Source organism: Notechis scutatus, chromosome 2, assembly GCF_049901735.1.
Source record: "Notechis scutatus isolate UNSWTSFEM ecotype Mainland chromosome 2, rNotScu1.2, whole genome shotgun sequence".
Taxonomy (NCBI): domain Eukaryota; kingdom Metazoa; phylum Chordata; class Lepidosauria; order Squamata; family Elapidae; genus Notechis; species Notechis scutatus.
The window spans coordinates 101,562,646-101,584,167 of NC_142010.1; the positions used below are offsets into that span (position 1 = coordinate 101,562,646).

Sequence of the window (21,522 nt, forward strand, 5' to 3'; positions counted from 1 at the left end):
TTGTTTTAGTTCTTTTTCTATATCACTGCTTCTCTCTGCACCTGTAGTATCTAATCCATGCTTTCCTACTTCCAAAATTTAGCACACTCACCCCCCAGCTCTTCAGGGTCCTTGACGACAATATGTGCATTGAGATCCTGAAGCTGGTGATGCAACGTCTCCAGTTTGCGGTTGGAGTTCTTGAGCAAGTTTTCCACATTGGAGAGATTCTTACGGTCGGTGGTAGCCTTGCGCAAATTTTCTGCTCCCTCCTTTATTTTCAGTTCTTTGCGGATCTCACGTTTAATTTTCTCTTTCTCTTCATCCAATTTCTGTTGCACACTGGTGTCTGAAAAATCTGAGCTCTGGTCCAGACCCAGGTGGTCCAGGACTGACCAGCTGCCTCGGTCACTCTGCAAAGCAAGCATGACAAAAAAGTTACATGTGAGGTCATTAGACTACCAACATTAATCTTTGTCTCTGTCCCTTTGATTCCTTTCTGAAATTGCAAAAGCCTTGAAAATATCCTGGTGCTGTAAACTAGGCAAAAGGAAGAAAAAAAATATTGCAGGTTAAACCCTTTCAACAATTTTAGCCCTTTCCTAAAAATATTATAACTGCAACAAGTAGCACCAAGGTCTCTAAATAAGCAGCAACTATAATGCAATATAGGTAGTCTTTAACTTACAATCACAATTGGGAGTGGAATTTCAGTTGCTAAGCAATGTGGTCATTAAACAAGTTATCATGTGACAAAACCTGACTTTAATTGCAGTTGTTAAATGAATCATCATGTTTGTTAATGTGTCACATGGCCATTAAACAAACCCAACTTCCCCAATTGTCTTTGTTTGTCAAATTTTGGGCTCAATTGTGGCTGTAAGTCAAGGGCTACCTGCAGTTCGTTTAATTCAGGGGTATCAAACTTGCATCATTACAGCGTTGTCACGTGACGTATCGTGATCTTTTTCCCCCTTCGCTAAACCAGGTGTGGGCGTGGCCAGCATGTGAGGAATTGAGCCCGCATGCTGCGAGTTTGACAGCCCTGATTTAAATGTATAAACTTGTTTTTTAAAACAACCTCTTAGTTGTTGAAAACTAAATCTAAATCTAATCCAAATTTGTAAAAGTTAGCATTTATTTTTTATTAAACTAAATTAACACAAACATAAGCCTAATGATGATATATTATTAAAGGTATATAAATGGCCTTTGTATGCATGTATTCCTCTTACTCCTCCCTTATTCTGCCATTTATCAAAAGCAGGAAGCTGGAAAATTATATGGTTTACTGAAGCACACTAAATTCAGGTAATAGTATGATGCTGGCCCTCCCTTAAAGAAACTCTGTCAAGATTAATCACAGGTAGGGTTTGGTTATAACAAATATTCTAATTTCCCAGCAGTCATGCCTGAAGGAAGCAAGGAGAATTCATGAGCCAAGTTCAGTTACATTTTAATAAACAAAAAACTCCAAATAATTCATTAACTTATATATTGTATTGTATTAATAGTGAATTCATGCTAGGAAAATAAGAAACAGTAGAAACATATATACAATTGCATTAGCTGCAGGACTGAAAAATAAAAATGGATCAAGGATAACATTTGACTCTACTTAATCCCTATTCTATTTTTTTATTGTAACCTCATTTTCTCCTCAGAACTAGAATCTAATTTGAAGCCCATGCCAATTACATTCCCTCTCATCACCCTTTCCAAATGTACCTTCCTTCCCCTAGAAGCTCTACACTGCCTATCTTTTGATGGTCATGTTAGCAACTACTGCCAACCTCCCTGAACTGCAATCTTGTTTCACTTGGCAAACAAAGTCAATAATTCCCCTGCTTAGACTTATACATTAAGGCTACAGAACTCCTAATGGGCACCAGTTTGGAGATTTGGTAGACCTGTGATGTTTGCAAACATTGTGCAGGCCTGTCAAAGTGGCAGCCCGCGGGCTAGTTGCATCACATGCAGGCCATGCTCACTCCAGCTCTGCAAAGGCAAAAAAGTCACGATACATCATGATACGTCACGTGACACGATCGCATTTGACACCCGTGCTGTAGGGTAAAAACCAAAAATAGCTTACACGGAACAAGTCAGCCTATATTGATATCTTAGCTGATCAGTGTGGTATTTTAATTATGCTGAAATAGGAATTATCTCAAGATTTATGTCTATATAATTTGTGAATGCAAGTACTTAATAGGGATGGTAACATTTTTATATTCATCCTTAAAGTTCCAAATACATTTATATTTTGTTTGCTTTTTGTGTTGTTTCTTTTCTTCTTTTTTTCCACTTTGTTCCATTGCTGTTTTATTTTTTTTTACCTTCAGCGTTTTATTAGTCACTGTGTTTAAAATACTGTTTTGTTTTTAAAGATGGTGGAACCCTTGTGATATTTTTTTTTCAACAACACAAGGTTTCTACCATCTGTTCACTGAGATAAGAAGTATTACTATCACTCTTCCTCTTAAAGGAGCTTACAGCAATCTACAAAACAATAAACAAGTGCAATAAACACCAGGTTGTATTTTGCGCATATACCTGTAGTTGACTCTGAGAAATATGTTATTTAATACATGAAAAGTTTAGTAACAATGTATGTTACATCATGTTTCTTTTATTTATCACATCTCCCCCTCTCTCTTCATCACAGCTACAAATTCGAACACTTTCATTTCCAATTTGAGTTAACCGCAACTTGTGGTATCATTCAACTCCCTAACTCTGCTTAACATTTAGTAGGATTTATTATAAAAAGAAAACTTATTGTATGGTGCTGGTCTGTATCAAACAAACAATATTTCATAATAATCAAATTCTTTTTGATTCTGCCAATATACTGTAGTTACTTTTTATTTATTTAAAATACTAATAAAATCACCCATATAGTAACCACACACACAAAACAGAAAAAAACCCAATTAATTGCAATAAAAACACATGGCATCCCAAGGCAACACTCTCCTACACATCAATGTGCCATCTTGTTAGGTTCCAACCTCATCCTACCCCAATATCTGTGGAAGAGCCAGGTTTTCGAGCACTTCCAGAAGGCAAGAAAGTCTTAGATCCCATTAGATGACAGCATTTAACAGAAAAGTATTGAAGCTCACCCATCCATCTACAGGCAGTCCTCGACCTATGACCAAAATTGAGCCCAAAATTTCTGTTGTGAAGTGAGAATTTGTTAAGCGAGTTTTGCCCCATTTTATGGTATTTCTTGCCGCAGTTGTTAAGTAAATCACTGCAGTTGATTAAGTTAGTAAACTGAAATCTGTGAATCTGGCTCCCCTCATCGACTTTGCTTGTCAGAAGGTCACAAATGGGGATCACATGACCCCGGGACACTGCAATGGTTGTAAGTATGAACCAGTTGCCAAGCATCTGGATTTTGATCATGTGACCATGAGGATGGTGCAAAGGTTGTAACTGCAAAATGGTCATAGGTCACTTTTTTCAGTGCCATTGTAACTTTGAACAGTCACTAAATAAACTGTTGTAAGTCGAGGACTACCTGTAACTGGATGTGATGGATAGGTACACTCAAGGAAAGACAGCCGCCTAAGTAACCTGGATCCAAGCTATCCATGGCTTCAAGGGTAATAGCCACCAATAGCCTTGAATTGTATCTCTCCCAACAAAACCCCTGGGACTCAGAGAAGCTCATACATATTGATGTAATATGCGTAAAATATAGATGTCCAAAACTAGCCCCAGTTGCTGCATTTTGGGACCAGTTATAATTTCCAGATTGACCTCCTGAATCATCCTTACAGAGGAAATCGCAGTAATCCAGCTAGGAAGTGACCAGGGCTAGATTACTGTTCTGCGTAATATCTCCTGGTTCAGTAATGGGTGTAGCCGGCACACAAAATGCCTGTCGGTAAAATCTCCCTAGCCTTGCTGTGTCATCCGCTCCTTAGGCAGAAGCCACAAATCCAGGAGGACCTCCAAGTCAAAATTAAGGATAGGAATTGAGTAAAAATTAAAAACACTTAGTCACTGATAATGGACAAATTGGTGCCAACTTGGAATGGGAAATATAGGCCAGTAGATTCTTCTGGTCCCGGAAGTCAGAAGCAATTACAATATTCCAACTGCAGACTACAACCCCAAAATAATCAGTTGTGTAGTCAAATAACATTCCTTGCAGCTCATTCAATAACATAATAACATGTGAGAACCCTCCTGACGGGAATTTAAGAAGTGGGCTAGAAAATACAACAGGCAGCTGCTGTCTTCTCATGTTTCATGAAACAAGAAACAATGCTCCAAACATTTGTGGGGGAAGGTTTTTTTTTTCTTCCTATGCATTAATTGTCATTTCCCAACATAGGGTAAACCTAAAGAATCAGAGAAGATAGTATTGAGAATAGCTAAAATATTACACTAAAGTGAATGGGAAGGGGGAAAGAGAGAAAGAAGGTGCATTAAATGTTTGGAGCAAGGCATGATGCAAGACAGAATTCTCTAAATGAACAAAAACCTGCATGGATTTGCTCTCTGATAAGACTAATGTTTTAAAAAATAATTCTAGCCAATATATAAAGACTTTAGGATATCAAATACCGGTATATTCTACTGTAAAATATTGTAGTCTTTCTCTTTCTTAATACACAGTATTTGTGCTCCTCTCAACAAACTCATAACTCTATTGCTCCTGTTTGCCATCATTCCTGCTTCACACATGGCCCTCAATATTATCCTGCAATCCACCGAGATCACCAAACACACCACTCTTACCACCACTCCTCAACAACTTACACAAAGTGATTATAAGAGAGAGAGGGAGGGAGGGAGGGAGAGAGAATGTATTGCATAGAAAAGAAAGGCTAATAGCAAGCACCCTGTCCTCACAGGGTGAGGTGATAGTAAATATTTGGCCTGATTAAACCTGTGGATATGCACCCCCTTACCCAGTCTTGCACAAGGCTCTCCTTCCATATAAAATTAAACTTCTTTAAGTCTTTATATTCTGTAATATTCAGAGATATTTTAGATCAGACACCAATCTGCTATGCACATCCAATGCAGAGCAGATTAAGAATTCAAACTTCCAGGTCATTTGTGGGCAAATCACCATGGATCTCAAACCAGGAACACACTTTATGATACAGGATACACACCCATGTCTCTATATTTATGCCACAATGTTTCTCCAGACTAATTCCTCACTTAATCTGAAATTCCTCATCCCGTTTAACGTCCATATTCATGCTGTTATAAGGCTGGCACAACAGCCTCCCTCTCAAGAAAAACGCAAGAAAAAAGAAGAGGATTTCCCAACCACCCCAAGCTCCCTTTCAAGCTAGTACCTCCAGGTCATGCTCAGAGCTTGTGTCTGGTTCCGAAAGGGACATCCGAGAGCCAGAGGATAAAACAGCAGGCCACTGGTTTGCTTGCTACTGTGTGCTGACTGCACCCTCACTTCCTGCATATTGACTCAAACGGCTCTTCCAGTTTGTGTGCAAATAAACCACTTCCTAATACAGTTCCTGCATTTGCTAGTAACGCCAAAACAGAGGCCAACTGGAGGAATGAAAACGAGGCTCGCGTATTCATTTTCTTTGTGAGTTAATTTCACATAAATACATATCTATCATGTTATTCTTTATGCAATTAAGCACTGTTATTACATGAAGAGGGGAACTAAAATAAGTAAAATAAATTTAAGATAGAAAAGCAAAACAAATATAAATAATATAATCAATATAAATAAATCTAGCGACCATTCCCTACATTTACTTCATATCTTTCCAATTTTGCAAACTTCCTTCCATCACATCCATACCCAATTTCTCGCTCTTTGTATCCTCTTTTTTCAACCCCCTCTAACCACAATATTCTCAGTCTTCCCCTTTCTCTCAATTCTTTACTTTATCTTCCTATATTTGAGAGTGAAATTTCGAAGGGTAGGAGGATTCCAAAATTACAGCTAGGGTAACTTCTTTATATGGCTCAATTAAAATTGCTAATTTACTTGATTTTTTTTAACAAACACATTTATATAGTCGCCCAACTTACACATAGGTAACAAAACAGTGAGAAAGTGTTTACATTCCTCAGCATTTTCTTCAAACTAAGAAAAACAGTGGAGAGCATAAAGCACAAACGGCAAAAGGTGGTAGACTGATCTGAACAAATTAAGGCTATTTTGGATGCAAAGTAATTTCAACAAGACTGCTGTGAAGAGCAAACTAACAGAGAATAGCTATTTTCTCACCTATAGAAAATATATTATCTTTATATAATGATTTGGTTTACTTCCATATTGATAGAATGCAACTAAGAAGGAGGATTGCAGTATTTTTTTCTACTGGCTACAAAGCTAATACTGTGTTTCTCATAAAATAAGGCCGGTATTTTTTTTTTGAGCCCCGAAAAAACAGCTAGGACATCTTTTGGGGGGTGACTTAATTTCTTCCCGCACGCACACCTCCACCTAGAGTGCCCCATGCGCACTCACCTCTCCATGAGGCTGCCACTGGAAGTTCCCCAAAGGTAGAGTCACCAGCCGCTTCTATCGGCTGGTAGAAGCGGCCTCGGGACAAGCACCCACGCGCACACACCTCGCCACAAAGCCGTTTCTATCAGCCGATGGAAGCTCCTCAAAGGCAGAGTCACCAGCCGCTTTGGGGTGAGGCGTGGCTGCCCACAGGGCGCTCCTGAGAAGAGCGCCCCACGCACACTCTCGAGGCTGTTTCTATCGGCCGATGGAAGCTCCCAAAAGGCAGAGTCACCAGCTACTTCCATCGGCCAATAGAAACGGCTTCATGGCGAGGGGAGTGAGCATGAGAGAGCGGCTGCAAACTTTTCTTAGCAGAAGGGAAGCAAGCTGAGTCTCTCTCTCTCTCTCTCTCTCTCTCTCTCACACACACACACACACACACACACACACACACACACCACCCCTACTAGCCCTCATCCCTGCACCGGGTCAACCAAGCCCTTCTGGCGAGGGAATGTCTCAGCATCTGCGGGATTCTCACTGCTGCCCTCCCCTCCCCAGGCCAGACCTTTTCCGGGGACCCTGCCAAAGTCCCAGGGCAGCCAACCTCCCTTTACCTGCTGGTTTGAGGAGCGAAGGGGGGCGCCAGGGAGGGAAGAGGAGGCAGCAGAGCTCGGCTACCCTTAGAAGGGAGATCGGGTGGGCTCCTGAAAGGAGACACGGGAGCGGTCCTTGTAGGAATGCGGCAGGGAAGCGGGATGAGTGTGAAAGGGTCGCCGCCGTGGCACAGGAGGGCGGGAGGGAGCTGGAGCAAAGAAGGGCAGGAAAGAAGCTAAACCATCCTTTCTATTGCTCTGGTGAGGGCCGAATATTTGCAGCGGCTGGTTGGAAAGGCCTAATTTTAGTATGAACCTTGAGTCGTGGTGGGGGGAGCTGAATGGCGAAGGCACTCTGCACATGATCCGAGGCAATCCTGCCACAGCTCATGGGTGGCGTTGCTAACAGTTGGGGGGAGTCTGATAACTTCAGCGACGCCTCCTTTTCTCTCTCTCTCTCTCTCTCTCTCTGAGCGCCTGAAAGAGCGCCCGTCATTAACCAATTAACCAACGCCAGCCTCGGAATCTCTTATTTCGGCACAATTCGGGACGAGAGAGGAGCCGTAAAACCAGGGACTTGGCGACGAGGTGCAGGTTCTTTTTTTTTTTATTGAGTTCAATCACAAGACATTTCTTGATTTCATCGTACATCGGAGGCGTTCAGAAGAACTTTTGAAAAACTTGTGGGTCTAACTTTGAGAAGCAATGAGTTTGGTCCTCTCAAATGGCGGAGATTCGGGATGGTCTTTGGAGACCTCCCCTCTCTTTTAGCTGAGGGAGACCTGGGCGATTTTAGGCTAAAAGCTGCCCTGGAGAGATTGATCAGAGAATGGGCAAGAAAGCAAAACAAGAATACATTTGGGCTAAGGCATTTTCTCCCATTCCCTCTGTCGCAATCTCACAATTTTCATCCAGACACAGATGCGCGTGTGCTTTCTCTCCTGCCCCGCTGGTAGATTCAAAGACAACTAATGCGAGCTCCCCTCACGAGGCCATTTCTATCGGCCGATGGAAGCTCCCCAAAGTCAGAGTTGGCAGCTGCTTCTACCGGCCGATAGAAGCAGCTGGTCACTCTGCCTTTGGGGAGCTTCCATCGGCTGATGTTCTATCAGTAGTAGATCAGGGTATTCTAGCCTAGGCTACCTGCATGGCGCTCTTAAAGGCAAGTTTTCTCCCCCCCTTCCATTCCCATTTCTCTTCACCTCGTGTAGTTCTAACGAATGATGTGAGAAATGGTGGGGAAATGCATGGTTTAAATAGGCCTAAATTTTGGGGGTGGGGCTTAATTTCACCTCATGCCTAGAAATCATGCTGGGCCTTCCTAATGGTGGAGGCCGTATTGTTGGAGAAACACGGTAATTAAAACAATAAATTAAGGTCACTCCCAACCCAATGAACAGTAAAAAAGTCAATATATCAAAAAATCTATCTATCAATACTTAACTGGTACATCAGAAACAAATCTACTATGACAAGTATATCCTTCTAACATTGATCAGATAAAACAAGCAATTCTGCAGGAGTAACTAATCTCTCATTAATATCATCACTGAGGGTTCATTACTTTAGCACAGAAATGCGTTGGATTTTCAAAAATTTTCTGCAACCCTTTTGTTATGTTTCTCCGTATGATCAGTCTTGGATTAGAAAATATTCCATAAATTCAAAATGTAATTTGTGAATTTATATCAGTCCCAGTGGCTATGATTCACAAAACTATTAAATCATTTTGCATAAAATGCCATACTGTTTGTACTGAGGAAGCAAGCAGCCAGAAGGAACAAAGCCCATATTACAGAGCAAGTCACCCAAAAGTATAGATATGGCCAATGCCTTCTGGAAGGTCACTGTCCTGTCAGGATGTGAAAACAAAAGGAATCTGATAGTATGGCTGTGAAGATGAATCTCACCGAAATGGCACTTGCAGGCTTAGACTGAATTTCTTGACATGTGTGTCTTACTGGCTCTCTCTCAGCCTTGAGTGGGACTCAGGCCAAGTCATGCTCTGAACATCCTCTGTGCCTGCTCTGGAACCTTCTGATGCAATGCAGGAAATGAAGTTGCTGCTGACTCACCACACTTCCTTCAGAATCAGAGCTGACCTTAACACAGCGTAGCAGACACTGCAATGCAAAGGTCAAGGCAAGAGGGAGGAAAGCTCTTTAGCTAATGTTAGGCCAGAGAAACTAAGGCCAGCATGATTCTATACGGGACAAAACTCCATTTACTTTTAGGACTTTTTCCTGCATTCTGGACACAGAAGGCAAAGCTGCGCAAGTATGGGAAAAGTTCAAAAGTCATGTATGTCAACCGTGAGGTGCAAATATATCTAATGGAAGTCAAATAAACAAGCTGTTCCATGTCTACCACACATTTCCTACAATATTTATCCTAAAGATCTGAGACTGAATTCTTCAGAGTAAAAATAGAACATGAAGCTATACAGGGATACCTCCAAATATATAAAAATGAGTTTTCATAATAGGAAAAAGAGCCTGGAATGATATATTGGACTTACCATGAAAGCTCTCTTAGGATACAGGAAATTCTACAGAATCTCCTTATCACTCCCAAGACAATGTTAGCCTAGAAAGAGTTCTGATGCAGCTTCCTGTGAGAGGAGATAGTTTCTTTTTGCAGTTTCAGAATGACAAACCAGAAAGAAAGCCCACAAAAGAATACTTGAGAAAATTAGGAATAAAGGAGACATGGTTAAACTATATACTATACACCGGTTCCACATATTGATGGGCCGCCTAATATGTATTTCTCCTTATTTTGTACTATAGTAATATCTTTGTGGGAGGATGCATCATTAAGGTGAAAAGAGAACCTTAATGGTTAAATCTCATGTATTATTTTCCTCCATCTGAAAGAAGACATTCTATACTATAATGCAACGTGCTATAGCCATCTTTAGAGAGAACCTTCAGAAGGGGCAACACTAGAAATGCCTCTGTAAAAGTCAACGGTGATGAAGATTGTTGCATTCTTAAAAGTGAGTCAGAATTCTCAATGAGGAGAGTTTATTCTGAGACTTACAGACTAATTTGAAATAAATTTCACTCATGTGAAGATCATATTCAATAAAACATTAACAGTCTGGTGACACTGTTGAAAGAAAATCTGGAGGGGCTATCTGAGATTCTGAAATCCACTTTCCTTACTCAAGTACATTTTGAGGTCTTGGCTGCTACCTGGTTTGTAGTAGTTCTTCTCTAGCTTTGTCCTGAGGAGGGGGCAGAAAGTTGAATGAATCATGTCCTAATCCTTGTGAAAGACTGAATTGATCTTGGTTATGAAAGGCTATATCTAGGCACAAAGTGAAAGCACTCACTGGATGATGTAGAACTGCTTTTTGGCAGAAAGCTCACTTATTTTTGACATATGCCCAACAAAGGTTATATATCAAGTGCAGGAAATCACTAGTCAAGGCAGTTCAAATTAATACACGTTTATGGCATGCTAACACTCTCTACAAGAATCTGAACCGCTATTGATCAAGGCAAATTGGCAATAAAGAATCAATGGAATTCAAGATGTGCTAGACTTATATCTCTTGCAGACGCAAAGGGACTCAAGACTAGTGACACACTTGACCACTCCCTCAGGCTCAGCCTAGTCATCTCCTACCTTATAGCTACCTTCCAGTAAGATAACTTGCACAAGGGCTGAATGAGGCTCAGGTTAGAGTTTAATATTACCTGATGAAAACTAATGGGTGTTGGATGGTCTTAATAAGGAAGCCAATTTAAGATTCTCTTAATGTATAGATGGGCCACATGATGCTTATTTATTCTCCAGTTTGAGGGCTGAGAAGGGATGCTTGGTTGCAGATGGCCCATGCATAAGGAGAGTAAGGATTGTGGAAAGTAAGGAAGTGGGTTGAATATTTAGAGAAATTCCCTTTCCTTGGTTCATCTGCAATGCAACCTATGTCTCCCTCAGCAGCGGAACCCCTGGTTGGTAGTCAAACAACAAAGTATACTGTCATGCTATCTGGGAGCAGACCTCAATCTCATTGCAATCTGTGACTCCGCTGGCCGCTGGCCGTGCATCTAAATTACTAAACTGAAAAGGGGGGGGAGGAAACAAAATAAAGAAAGAAGTAACTATGAAGAGGGAGTCTGCATTTCATGAATGGTTTGTGAAGCCAGCTAGCTCATATCCTCTCTGGAGCAAAGCTGGGCAGAAACTGAGAAAAGAGGTATCCTTTCCTATGAAAATCTACATTAGAATTCCCTCTAGCCCTGTGTCTGGAGTGAATGGAACAAGGATATCCAGTAGAGGATGTTCTGGCTCTGCTGTAGGAATAAGGTAAATGCTATTAACTAAAACAAGCAAGAAAACTTCAGTTCAATGTATTATGATGCCCAGGGCTCTACACTATGAGATACGAAGTGTTAACCATTTTTACAACTGTAGAAAAACCTATGCCCAAAAGACATCTGATCCTGTCAGCCAACAGACCTCCAAAAGCTAATTCATGTACAGCTTGCCTTTTGACCCATCAAGCTGGATTTTCATGTCAGTCAACTTATCTTCCTTGTGTTGTTGAAGATTACAGACTACAAAAGTTTTTCTCAAGAAAAGAGGGCATATAATTATGCTGTGCATATACATATAATCCAGATGACACAGAAATGAGATAAGTAATTTTAGATGTGCAGATGCTTAGAACCCTCAAACAGGCTTGTGTCATGAGCCAGCTGTCAGGAAAAGACAATGGGCTATATAGATAATTCAAGCTAGCATTTGTTGTTGTAGCATAGGGAATAGCAAAAGATACCCTGCTCCAATGAAATATGCAAGCTAATGGACTCACTGCATACAGCATTGGAAGGAATTAAAAATAATTGTACAATGTTATAATGTATATATCCACTTTATATCTAAAGGTGAAGCAGCTGATTCCCGGCTGTTGAAATACATTCAGTCAAACACTAGCATAGAAAAACAAAACAAAATAAATCCAGAATTCCATCTGTGATGCATTTGTTAGATATTAATATGTACTATTCTACATATTAAATGTACTGGTGTTTATTATTATGTTGCCCATGGACATTAGTACAGCTTGTGAAATTGCATATGCTTTTCTCTTTCCAGTATTTATTCCAGATTTGCTAGTTATCAATCCTTCGCATACACTTGAACTGGAATTCTCTCTAAATTTATAACATGTTTAATGCAGATATTAGATGGGGAATCAAACACAGATTTAGTAATCTTCTGAAAATTATTTTTAAGTATAATATTCTATAGTTTTTATAGACTGACTATATTTCCTAGGATATACAGTGGTATTTGAAAATTCTGGCTTAACTAAATTATACAGACAGTATGCTCTCACGTGTATATTTCTCACCCATTGTAACAAATTATGTTGTTCTTGCTTTATTCAGGTCACTTCACACATCAGGTGAGTAAGTAACTCTGACATATTATACTATTCTATTTGTCCTTGGAAAAAGGATGCATTGATTGTAATAATTGCACCAACTATGTTTCCTCCAATTTTTTACCTCCAGGTAAGTCTGCTTCAGTCCAGTTGTACGAAATATCAGATATTATGTTATCTATTTTGCTCTAGTTTATTGATCAACTTATGTTATTTTCTTAGCATTTTAAGGGAGTAAATAGAATATTTTAATTTAAAAAGTTTTAAAAGTTTGTAGCACTCCAAATGCTGGTCTCTGCTTGGTATAATTTTGATCACAATTAAAAGCAAGATAGGCTATAATATCTGATATGGGAGCTTGAAATTTTCAAAACTCAGAAAAAAATATTTTTAAAATTCCCAGCTGGTTTCTTCTTACATTATTCTGAGAGTCCTAATGTCCCACAGCTGGCTTTAAAAAACAACAACCCACCAGACAGCCATTGAGAGTTGAAAAGGACACATTACCAAATAAAGCATGCATTACGTGTTCCATCTCTATTACCATTGGCTGGAATCATTTGGAAGTCTCAGTGAGGACGAGGGAGCATCAGTTAAGCACATGTTCCAAGTCTCAGAAGCTCCATTTCAGACCGAAGAAAAATAATGCTGCCTGCCTACTATGAAAATTCAGTAGTGCTTTTAAAATTGTTGGTATCAGGATTCAGATCAGGAACCCTATTCCCTATCCTGGAATTCCTGGATTTAGATGTTGTTTTCCCCCATGTACTTTGTGTGTGTAGTTTTCTTTTAAAAAAAACACAGATTGCCAAATGCACAATATACACTGTGCATAAACATCAGGTAGAAACCTCAACCCAATAGCTAAAGAAATGTATTTATGCAATTATATTGTTCATGAGTTGTGTTGCTTAACTGGTTCTGTTACTGTTAATTCTTTGCTGAGCTCATTTCTTTGGCTGATTTAGCAAGTCAGATTCAGCCTGCAAAAACAGTGCTTACATTTGCTATCACTGCGCTTTGCATTTCTAACACATGTACGTTCAACTTCTGCTTGAGTATATTCCACCAAAGAAGCCAGCTGCTTCTCTTCTAATTCACTACAAAAACGATCAGTAGACATTGGCTTCACTAGAAAGTTATACCAATCATAATTTTTAACACACATGTAAATAAGCACAGAATATGGTTTTTCATATAGTGTAATTGTTAAGGTCTGAAGTATAACAGGTGTTTTGGATCAGGGATGAACACAGTGGCTGTAGCTGTTGGGAATGACTTTTTTTTAAAAGCATGCCTTTTCTTGGGCCTTCATCTGCGGTGTCAGGAATATATGTTTAAGAAAGTGTTGAAGAGTTGGTTACAAGTTATCACGGCCTATGACCACCTTTATTCAAATGCAGCCATTCCCAGGCCTGGTGCACCTACCATTCAAGCCCAGGAAAAGAGGTGATTTTGTTAAGGAACTGGTAACCAGTATCGGGCACATGGCCATGCTATATCCAATACACCTTTGTTGCTTCCAATCTGAGTAACTGTACATCCCTACAAAATGAAAAGAGAAGAGCAAAGGAACATACTTTCCTGAATAGTATGGGGTAAAATATTTTTATCTGTAATACAATGGATTAAGACTCAAATCTGTTACAGAGCTCTGTCTCAAAAAGCTACCTTAAATCCAAACTTGAGAGAAGTCGGGGATTCTATAGAGAATATGATGCTCTGCTCCAGTTTTACTCAGTGATAGGGGCCCCCTTGGGACCAGCACTCAGCACAGCTATAAAAGGAAAGCAACTATTTCTGCACAAAATAGCTTGAAGAAAGCCCCGAAGGCCTAAGAAATCTAGGCAGCAGGAATTTTTAAAAAATATCTTTTTTTCTAGCCTTATTTTAGACTGACTATGGCTTTCACAGAGGATGAGAGGAAACATGGAGATAATATCCTCCCTTGTTCTTTTTCAATAGATGCCAGAAGCTGCCACAAAATTATGTTTTGCCCTTGCAGCAATTAGATTTGCCTTTTTGTTCATTTTATTTTGTTTTAAATCAGACTCAATCCTTTTTCATTGGAGCCTAGGACAGAACAACCTCTCTCTTCTAACTTTTAATGAATTAAAATGGCAATGTGTAAATTGGGTACAAGTCATTAGGATCGCATTTTATTTTAATGCTCATAATAATCAAGGATTAGATCCTATCCTGCTAATTGAAGTGAATATGACACTGGGGGGCTCTGCAGCCACAATTCTGACAGATGCTTTGGGTGCTATTACTAAATAGCAATAACAATAGCATTTAGACTTATATACCGCTTTACAGCCCTGAGTGGTTTGCAGAGTCAGCATATTGCCCCTAACAATCTGGGTCCTCATTTTACCCATCTCGGAAGGATGAGTCAAACTTGAGCCTGATGAGATTCAAACTGCCAAATTGCAGTCAGCAGAAGTAGCCTGCAGTACTGCATTCTAACCACTGCACCACTGCGCTCTATAGCTGCAATAGCAATATGGCCAACCATTACATGTCCATATATCAGAAAGTAAATTGCCAAGGTTGCTAATCTGCCATCTTCTCAAAGGCCCCAGAATCATCTTACCCTCTATCACTTTTATCTTTTTTTTACTGGACAGGTGGGTATAGTTCCAAGGGAAGTACTGGGCTATATCTACTTACTATTTTTTATTTTCTAAAAATTATTATGGGATTTTGTGTCAAATCAAAGAGACATGTTTATTTTGAAGGAGACTTTCAACTTGAGTTCTGGGTACTTATAATCAATAATTCATGGGCATGCCACAATATCCAGAATGTGCTGGTTTACCTCAGTTTTACCTCCCTCTTATGCCATATTGTCATATATCAACAGTCTAATTTATGACAAACCAAAATTATTCAGAAAATATGAGCAAATGGTAGGTTTGCTGCCACATTTCAACAGTATAAACTGGAGGTTTTCTGGGACCCAGAATTGCTCATTCCCAGTATAATAGGACTGTATCAGATCTGAGCTTGCAATCAATCTTTCTTATGCATATAGTGTTAAATAGTGTCTACAGATTCATAAAACATATTACACTTTTTATGGTCATGGTAAATGAAAGATCCCTTGTGTAAGCAACTACCTTTCATAGTGTTTTGTCATTCAGCAGATATATCCAGTTAGAACTGATTTTCTACCATCCACTTGATGAAGAAACTACTATTGGATTATGCACATTGTACACCTTCAAATCAAATATAGGCAGATGCGCACATGGTTTTGTTTTCCAGGAAAAGACAATACCTGGGGATTTTTACTAGTGTCGCTAACATCCAGTTTTCTACTAAGTGGCAACAAAAATATATTTTCTTCCTTTCACCCTTCCTGTCCTTCCTAAATCATGAGTATAGCCCTGCAGGTGAATAAACACAGTAATTAGGCTGAAGGAAAACATTTGCCTTATGTGCAGAGTTTGCATTAACCTTCTCCAAACCCATCAAGCAAAGAGAATCAGCAACAGTGAGGTGACTGAGGTGAAGGAAAATGTATCTCAGGTAGCCTAATTCTTTACTTCTGGCCTTCAAAGCTGAAAGAGCATAGTCTTCATAAGACATCAGAGAACTGAGCTCTATTGTATTGAAATAAATTAGTTTCTCCCTTGATGTGGATCATGTGATTCATTCAGCCTACAGTATTTCCATTTCTGATACGGGTTGCTGGTATGCTGCTCTCAACTTTCAAAATTTACTGATTGTAGCATGACTATATAATCCTTATCCCCAGCAGGATGAATACACTATGTAATCAATACATACACATATTTTAGGCAGAACAATCTTGTGTGGAACCAACTTGAAATGACAAGAAACGTGACAAAATAAGATAGCAAGTACTTATGTACCATCACTGAAGAGAGCACAAAAAACTGAGAAAAAGAATTCCCAATTGTTAATGAAGTGCTATATTTTGTTTCATGAAGCAAAATTCTGAGTCTCGGTAGTCAGCAAGCTTTCTCTCAATGTGTATACACACACACAAACAAACACTTGAACTCCCACAGCTCAGCACAACTACTAGATAGCAGCAAAAGCTCCAAAACATCTAATTCTCCTGCTAACTACTGGTCACAAATACCCGCATACTTATTTTTTTTAATAAAATAGTTCTGAACTTTAAGTAGCAGAAGTACTGAAAACCTAAAGATGCAATGCAGTGAGTCATGTAACCTTGACATAACAAAGATTTCCAGAGATACTATTGTTACATAATAATATTTTGTAGAATCTCATTAGTTGGATGAATGGATGCCAGTGGTAAACCAACCACTGAGAAAGTACTCCTAATTCATATGTAGGATACAAAACAAAAGCTCAAAATAAACAAAACAAAAACCCAAAACAAGTGAAACAAAAATCAGGAATTTAAAGGATTACAAGCAGGAGACAGCTGAACATGAATTGGACTTAAGCCATCAAAGAGCTAGCAGGTTTCAGACATCCTTTTTTATTTTAAAAGGGAACTGGCTGGAGAAATTGCTCTGACTGGAAACCAAGACTTACAGTAAAAACCTGCAATGCAACTTAATATGTCCACGGCCGGCATTACATAAACCTTTTGAAGCAAATGGACAGTTGACCATTTATTTGGGGAAGCCAACCAATTACCTCAGGCACATAGTGCATCGGCTGCATAATAACACCATACTATCAAATTGTAGCCCACCCCAGCTTAAAATAAGGGTTGGAGTGGGAGTGCATTTCTGCCCTTAAAACACACTCTCCCAGGACCCAAATCACGCCAGTGATATCTGACAATTTTGCAACTGAATTTGATTTTGAAAAGTATTTGCAGTATTGAAAAACCACCTATGCATTTTCCAAAAATGTCACACATCACCACCTGCCTGTAGCTTTCCAGTTACTTGGAAGAAGAGTAAACTGCACAATCCAGGAAAGCTGACCGACCGTCCCAGTGTCAGCTAAAACAGGTACTCCTGGAACTCTGGACAGCAAAACTCCATGGGAGAAAAAACTTTTATTCTTTCTTTGGTTTGATATTCTGATATGATATTCCCAACGAATTTGGGGTGGGTGGGGTGTCTTGTGAAGTTTCTTAAGAAGTAAGCATTTTAGGCCCTGTGGAGATAGAAAACACTCTCTTTTCTTCTAATTTCATTAAAAATAACATTCCTGAATTTTCATATTTTGTCAATAAATTTGATAGCATAATCTGAAAACTGTAGACAGGTCACAAAGTCATATGGCCACTACTGCTATAAATTAATTCCTTGTAAGTTGGCTTTAAAGAAACTAATGCCCTTTGGGGTAGATTCTGGATAAATTTGGAAACATATATTGCTACACATATAAAGACATTTCCTTTCACTGAATTGCTTCAATGTATTCTGGCCCAGATGCTTCATTCACATATCTTGAAATATTTGCATGGTGGACAGAAGGAGACTCTTCGAAAATTATCCACAATCAGAAGCTGTTTTTGTCTTCTTTATAAAGACACTCAATGAAGGAAAAAATAATGTGCCAGTTTAGATTTTATGCTTGCCACAGAGTCCTTTAAGTAATACAGCGGAAAGGACAATTATGTGCTTCTGAAACTTTGGAAACTATACCACACTGGCATTGCCAGCTTAAAATATTATGTATCAATACTGATTTTAATCATCTAATACTGGTAAACAAAACTAGTTTTATACTGTTCCAGTTCACTGATATCCAATGATGCAGACAAATTCTTAGGGCAGGTTTGACAAATTGTTTATCTTTTTCCCAGTTTGGTTTCTTAATGATGACGTTATCCTGCTCAGTTGAATCCAACTCTTGGCGATTCTATGGGCCAGATCTCTCCACACTAGCGCAATCTTGCACTATTTCTTTGAGTTTTTCTGTGTTCTGGCTGGTGCCAGTTTTGATAGTGTCCAGCCACTGTGTTCTTGGATGGTCTGGTTTCCTTCTACCACTAACTCTTCCAACACAATTGCTTTCTCCAATAAATTCCCCAGCATGATATGGCCAAAGTAAGTGAGATGCAATTTCATGATCTTGCCTTCTAGGACATGTCTGGTGTTATGTGTTTCAGTACTTGCTTGCTAGTCACCTTTGCTTTCCAAGGAATACACAGGCGCCTTCCCCAGCACCACAATTCAAACAAGTCTTCCTCTCTTGCTTTTTTAAAGTCAACTTTCACAACCATGGATAGCTACCAGGAACACAACACAGCAAAATAATTTACATTTTGTTGCCAGGTTGATGTCCTTGCTTTTCCATATTCAGCTCATGTTCATCTTTGCTGTGAGACCCAGTGCAATCTGACATTTATTTCTGTGCTGCATTCATTGCTTTGAGCTATCTGCAATCCTAGGAAAGTGAATTTTTCCACATATTCCATTCTTCACTATCAATTACTAGTTTGATGTTTCTGTTCCTTGTAATGGTCATGAGTTAGGTCGTTTTGATGTTTAGGAAGAGACCAAAATTCTCATTTTCTTCTTTGATTTTCCTGATCAGAAGTTCCAGGACTTCTCTGGCTTCTGAGATGAGAATTGTATTGTCAGCATATCAACAGATTGAATAAGAAAGGGAGAGAATGCAACCTTGTCACACTCCTTTCTCTGTCTTAAACCAATCAGTGTCTCCATACAGTATTTGCACAGTGGCTTTCTGATTTGTGTACAGTGACTGCACCAACTTGACCTAGATGTGCTGGTAACCCCAGATCTTGAAGGCTCTCCATAGCTTTTCATGATCAACACAATCAAAGGCTTTCTTGTAGTCAATGAAATCTATCTAAATGATCCTTTCACATTCATTAGATTTTTCCATGATCTAGCGCAGATTTGCAATATGATCATAGGTGCCATGACCCCTTTGGAAGCCAGTTTGGACATTTGGTAATTCCCTTTTGATGGTTGGTAGTAGACATTGTTGTACAATGTTAAGCAGAATCTTGCTTATGTGGGGGATGAGAGCAATTGTACAATAATTGTAACAATCTTTAGAGTCACCTTTTTCTGGCAGTTCCAATCTTGTGGTCATGTGTTATCTTCCCAGATTTTCTGGCACAGGTCTCTAATGACTCTGGGTAGGACTGGTCTCAATAATTCTGTAGGGATAGTGTCAACACCTGGAGTCTTGTTGTTTGGGAGTTGGTTCATTGTCCATATGATCTCTTCCTCAAGGATGGCTGGTTCTATTTCGGCTTGTCTTTCCTCCCTGTCCTGAGGCTGGGCCCCTTTGCTACCTGCATACAGCTCTTCTGTATATTCTTGCCATCTGTTCTTGGTGTCTTGTTAGACAATTCTTTGCCTTGTTTTTAATATCTTTACAAGCAATAAATGGTATTCATATATTTCTGATTTGCATAAATGCATTCCTGGTGTGAGACCCTTTCCATAGGCCACTTCAAGCTGTTTGTATTGCTCATCCCAGCAAACTTCATTATCTTCCTTGCTGCCCTCTGGAAAGCTGCATTCAGCTTTCTTCTTTAATTAATTAATTATTAATTAATTTAATTATTAATTAATTTAATTATTAATTAATTTGGCTTCTTAACAGATGATAAGGAAAGAAGAGACAGCTAGCTGTAGGACTTTATGATGCCTCCTTGAGTGACAGAGCAATTGCAGCACTAATGACACTATTTTAAAAATCTAATTTAGGCTTAGAAGCAGGCAACTCTAGACTGTTTGTTTACATATCTTTCTTATACAATATTAGGTGCTTGAACAAATAGTTGGTGACCAACTCGAGGACTGTTCAAAGTATATTATTTTCTAGATCCATTTCTACCTGAGTTTGGTCAAAAAACTTTTCATCACCCAGATAAATTATCTTTGGCTAGAGAGAGAAACCAGAACAACCCTGCTGGCTGATTAGACATTTTCATAGTTAAAAATTATAGTAGTAAATTATTAAAATGTGAAATGCCAACAATAAGAGTTTTAATCTCAAAACTAAAATACCTGTTAATATTTATTTCAAAATAACTAAAGGACTACAAATGTTACTGTTGATACTGCTGGTAAGATTTTACCAAAGGCTTAGTTCAATTGTGTTTCAGGATGCAGTTTTCACAGATGAGTTCAATCAACTTCAAGTGTTGCTTGCCTTGGCTTCTTAACATCTCATAAGATGAAGATTAATTGGCAATGGCAGATAAGTTTATTTCAGGCAATCCAGAAAGAACAGACTCTTATTTATTCTTCCACAAGAGAACTTTTAATGCAGCTACAGTATTAACCAAACAAGGAAAAAATCCTCTATTACAAGGCAATAGATTTAACCTTGTTCTTAATAAACAGCTTTGTTTTAGGGTAGAAGCTTTGTGTGCTGAAGGCCCCAGTATCCATTCATAGAAGCTTGAATTAAAAAAGATTAAGTTGCAGGTGATCACAAATACCTTTGTTCCGAAAGACTGAAACACAGAGTAGATGATAGCGGCTTAGATTATTTGATATAAAACAGCATTTTTTGTGATTTTTAAAGTTGAAATGAAGATTTTTTTTAAACAGATCATCCTCTTTAGTCACTTATTAGAAAACATATATAGCTGTCCATCTTATATACCATAATTCTGGACAGCTTACAGCAACTACAATAAAACCATGTAAAAAAAAACCTAAAACAAACATGGCATGGTCTTGGCATCCTTAACACTTCCCAATAACAACAATCACTGGGCTCCAGCTTCACCCAATCCCAATGCTTGGAAGAAGAGCCATTTTTGAAGGCCTACTCTGTGTGTGTGTGTGTCTGTTTGTTCCACAAGATAAGGAGGTATACTGAGGAGGTATACTACATTTTTTTGCAGAAGGAACTTGGAGCATGCTCATCTTATCTATCTGGTGAGATAAGCAGAAACCCTCACAGAAAGGCAATCCCACAAATAGGCTAGCACCATGTCATTCAGGGCTTCAAAGCTGATCACCAATATCAGAAAAATTGGAAGCTAGGATAGCTTCTGCAGCAGTGCTGCAAACCAAATGGCACTGATATTGTGCACCTGCTGCATTCTGGACCAATTGGTACTGGTATTTCCTGAAGCTCATCAAAGGAAGCCCCATGTAGAGTGCACTGTAGTGTTCCCA

At 39.1% G+C, this 21,522-nt stretch overlaps 1 protein-coding gene across 4 annotated transcripts in view; it reads right to left on the minus strand.

The window, feature by feature from the left end:
* Positions 1-21,522, minus strand: part of PKN1 (protein kinase N1) — an 83,993-nt gene that overhangs the window by 35,772 nt on the left and 26,699 nt on the right. For 2 of the 4 annotated variants that reach the window (XM_087955603.1, XM_026676931.2), the window contains exon 2: positions 92-392. In XM_087955603.1, the coding sequence (XP_087811729.1) occupies positions 92-392 (301 nt within the window). Of the gene's footprint in view, positions 1-91; positions 393-5,309; positions 5,449-21,522 lie in introns of those variants that run through there. The other 2 variants (XM_026676928.2, XM_026676930.2) reach the window with 2 other exon arrangements.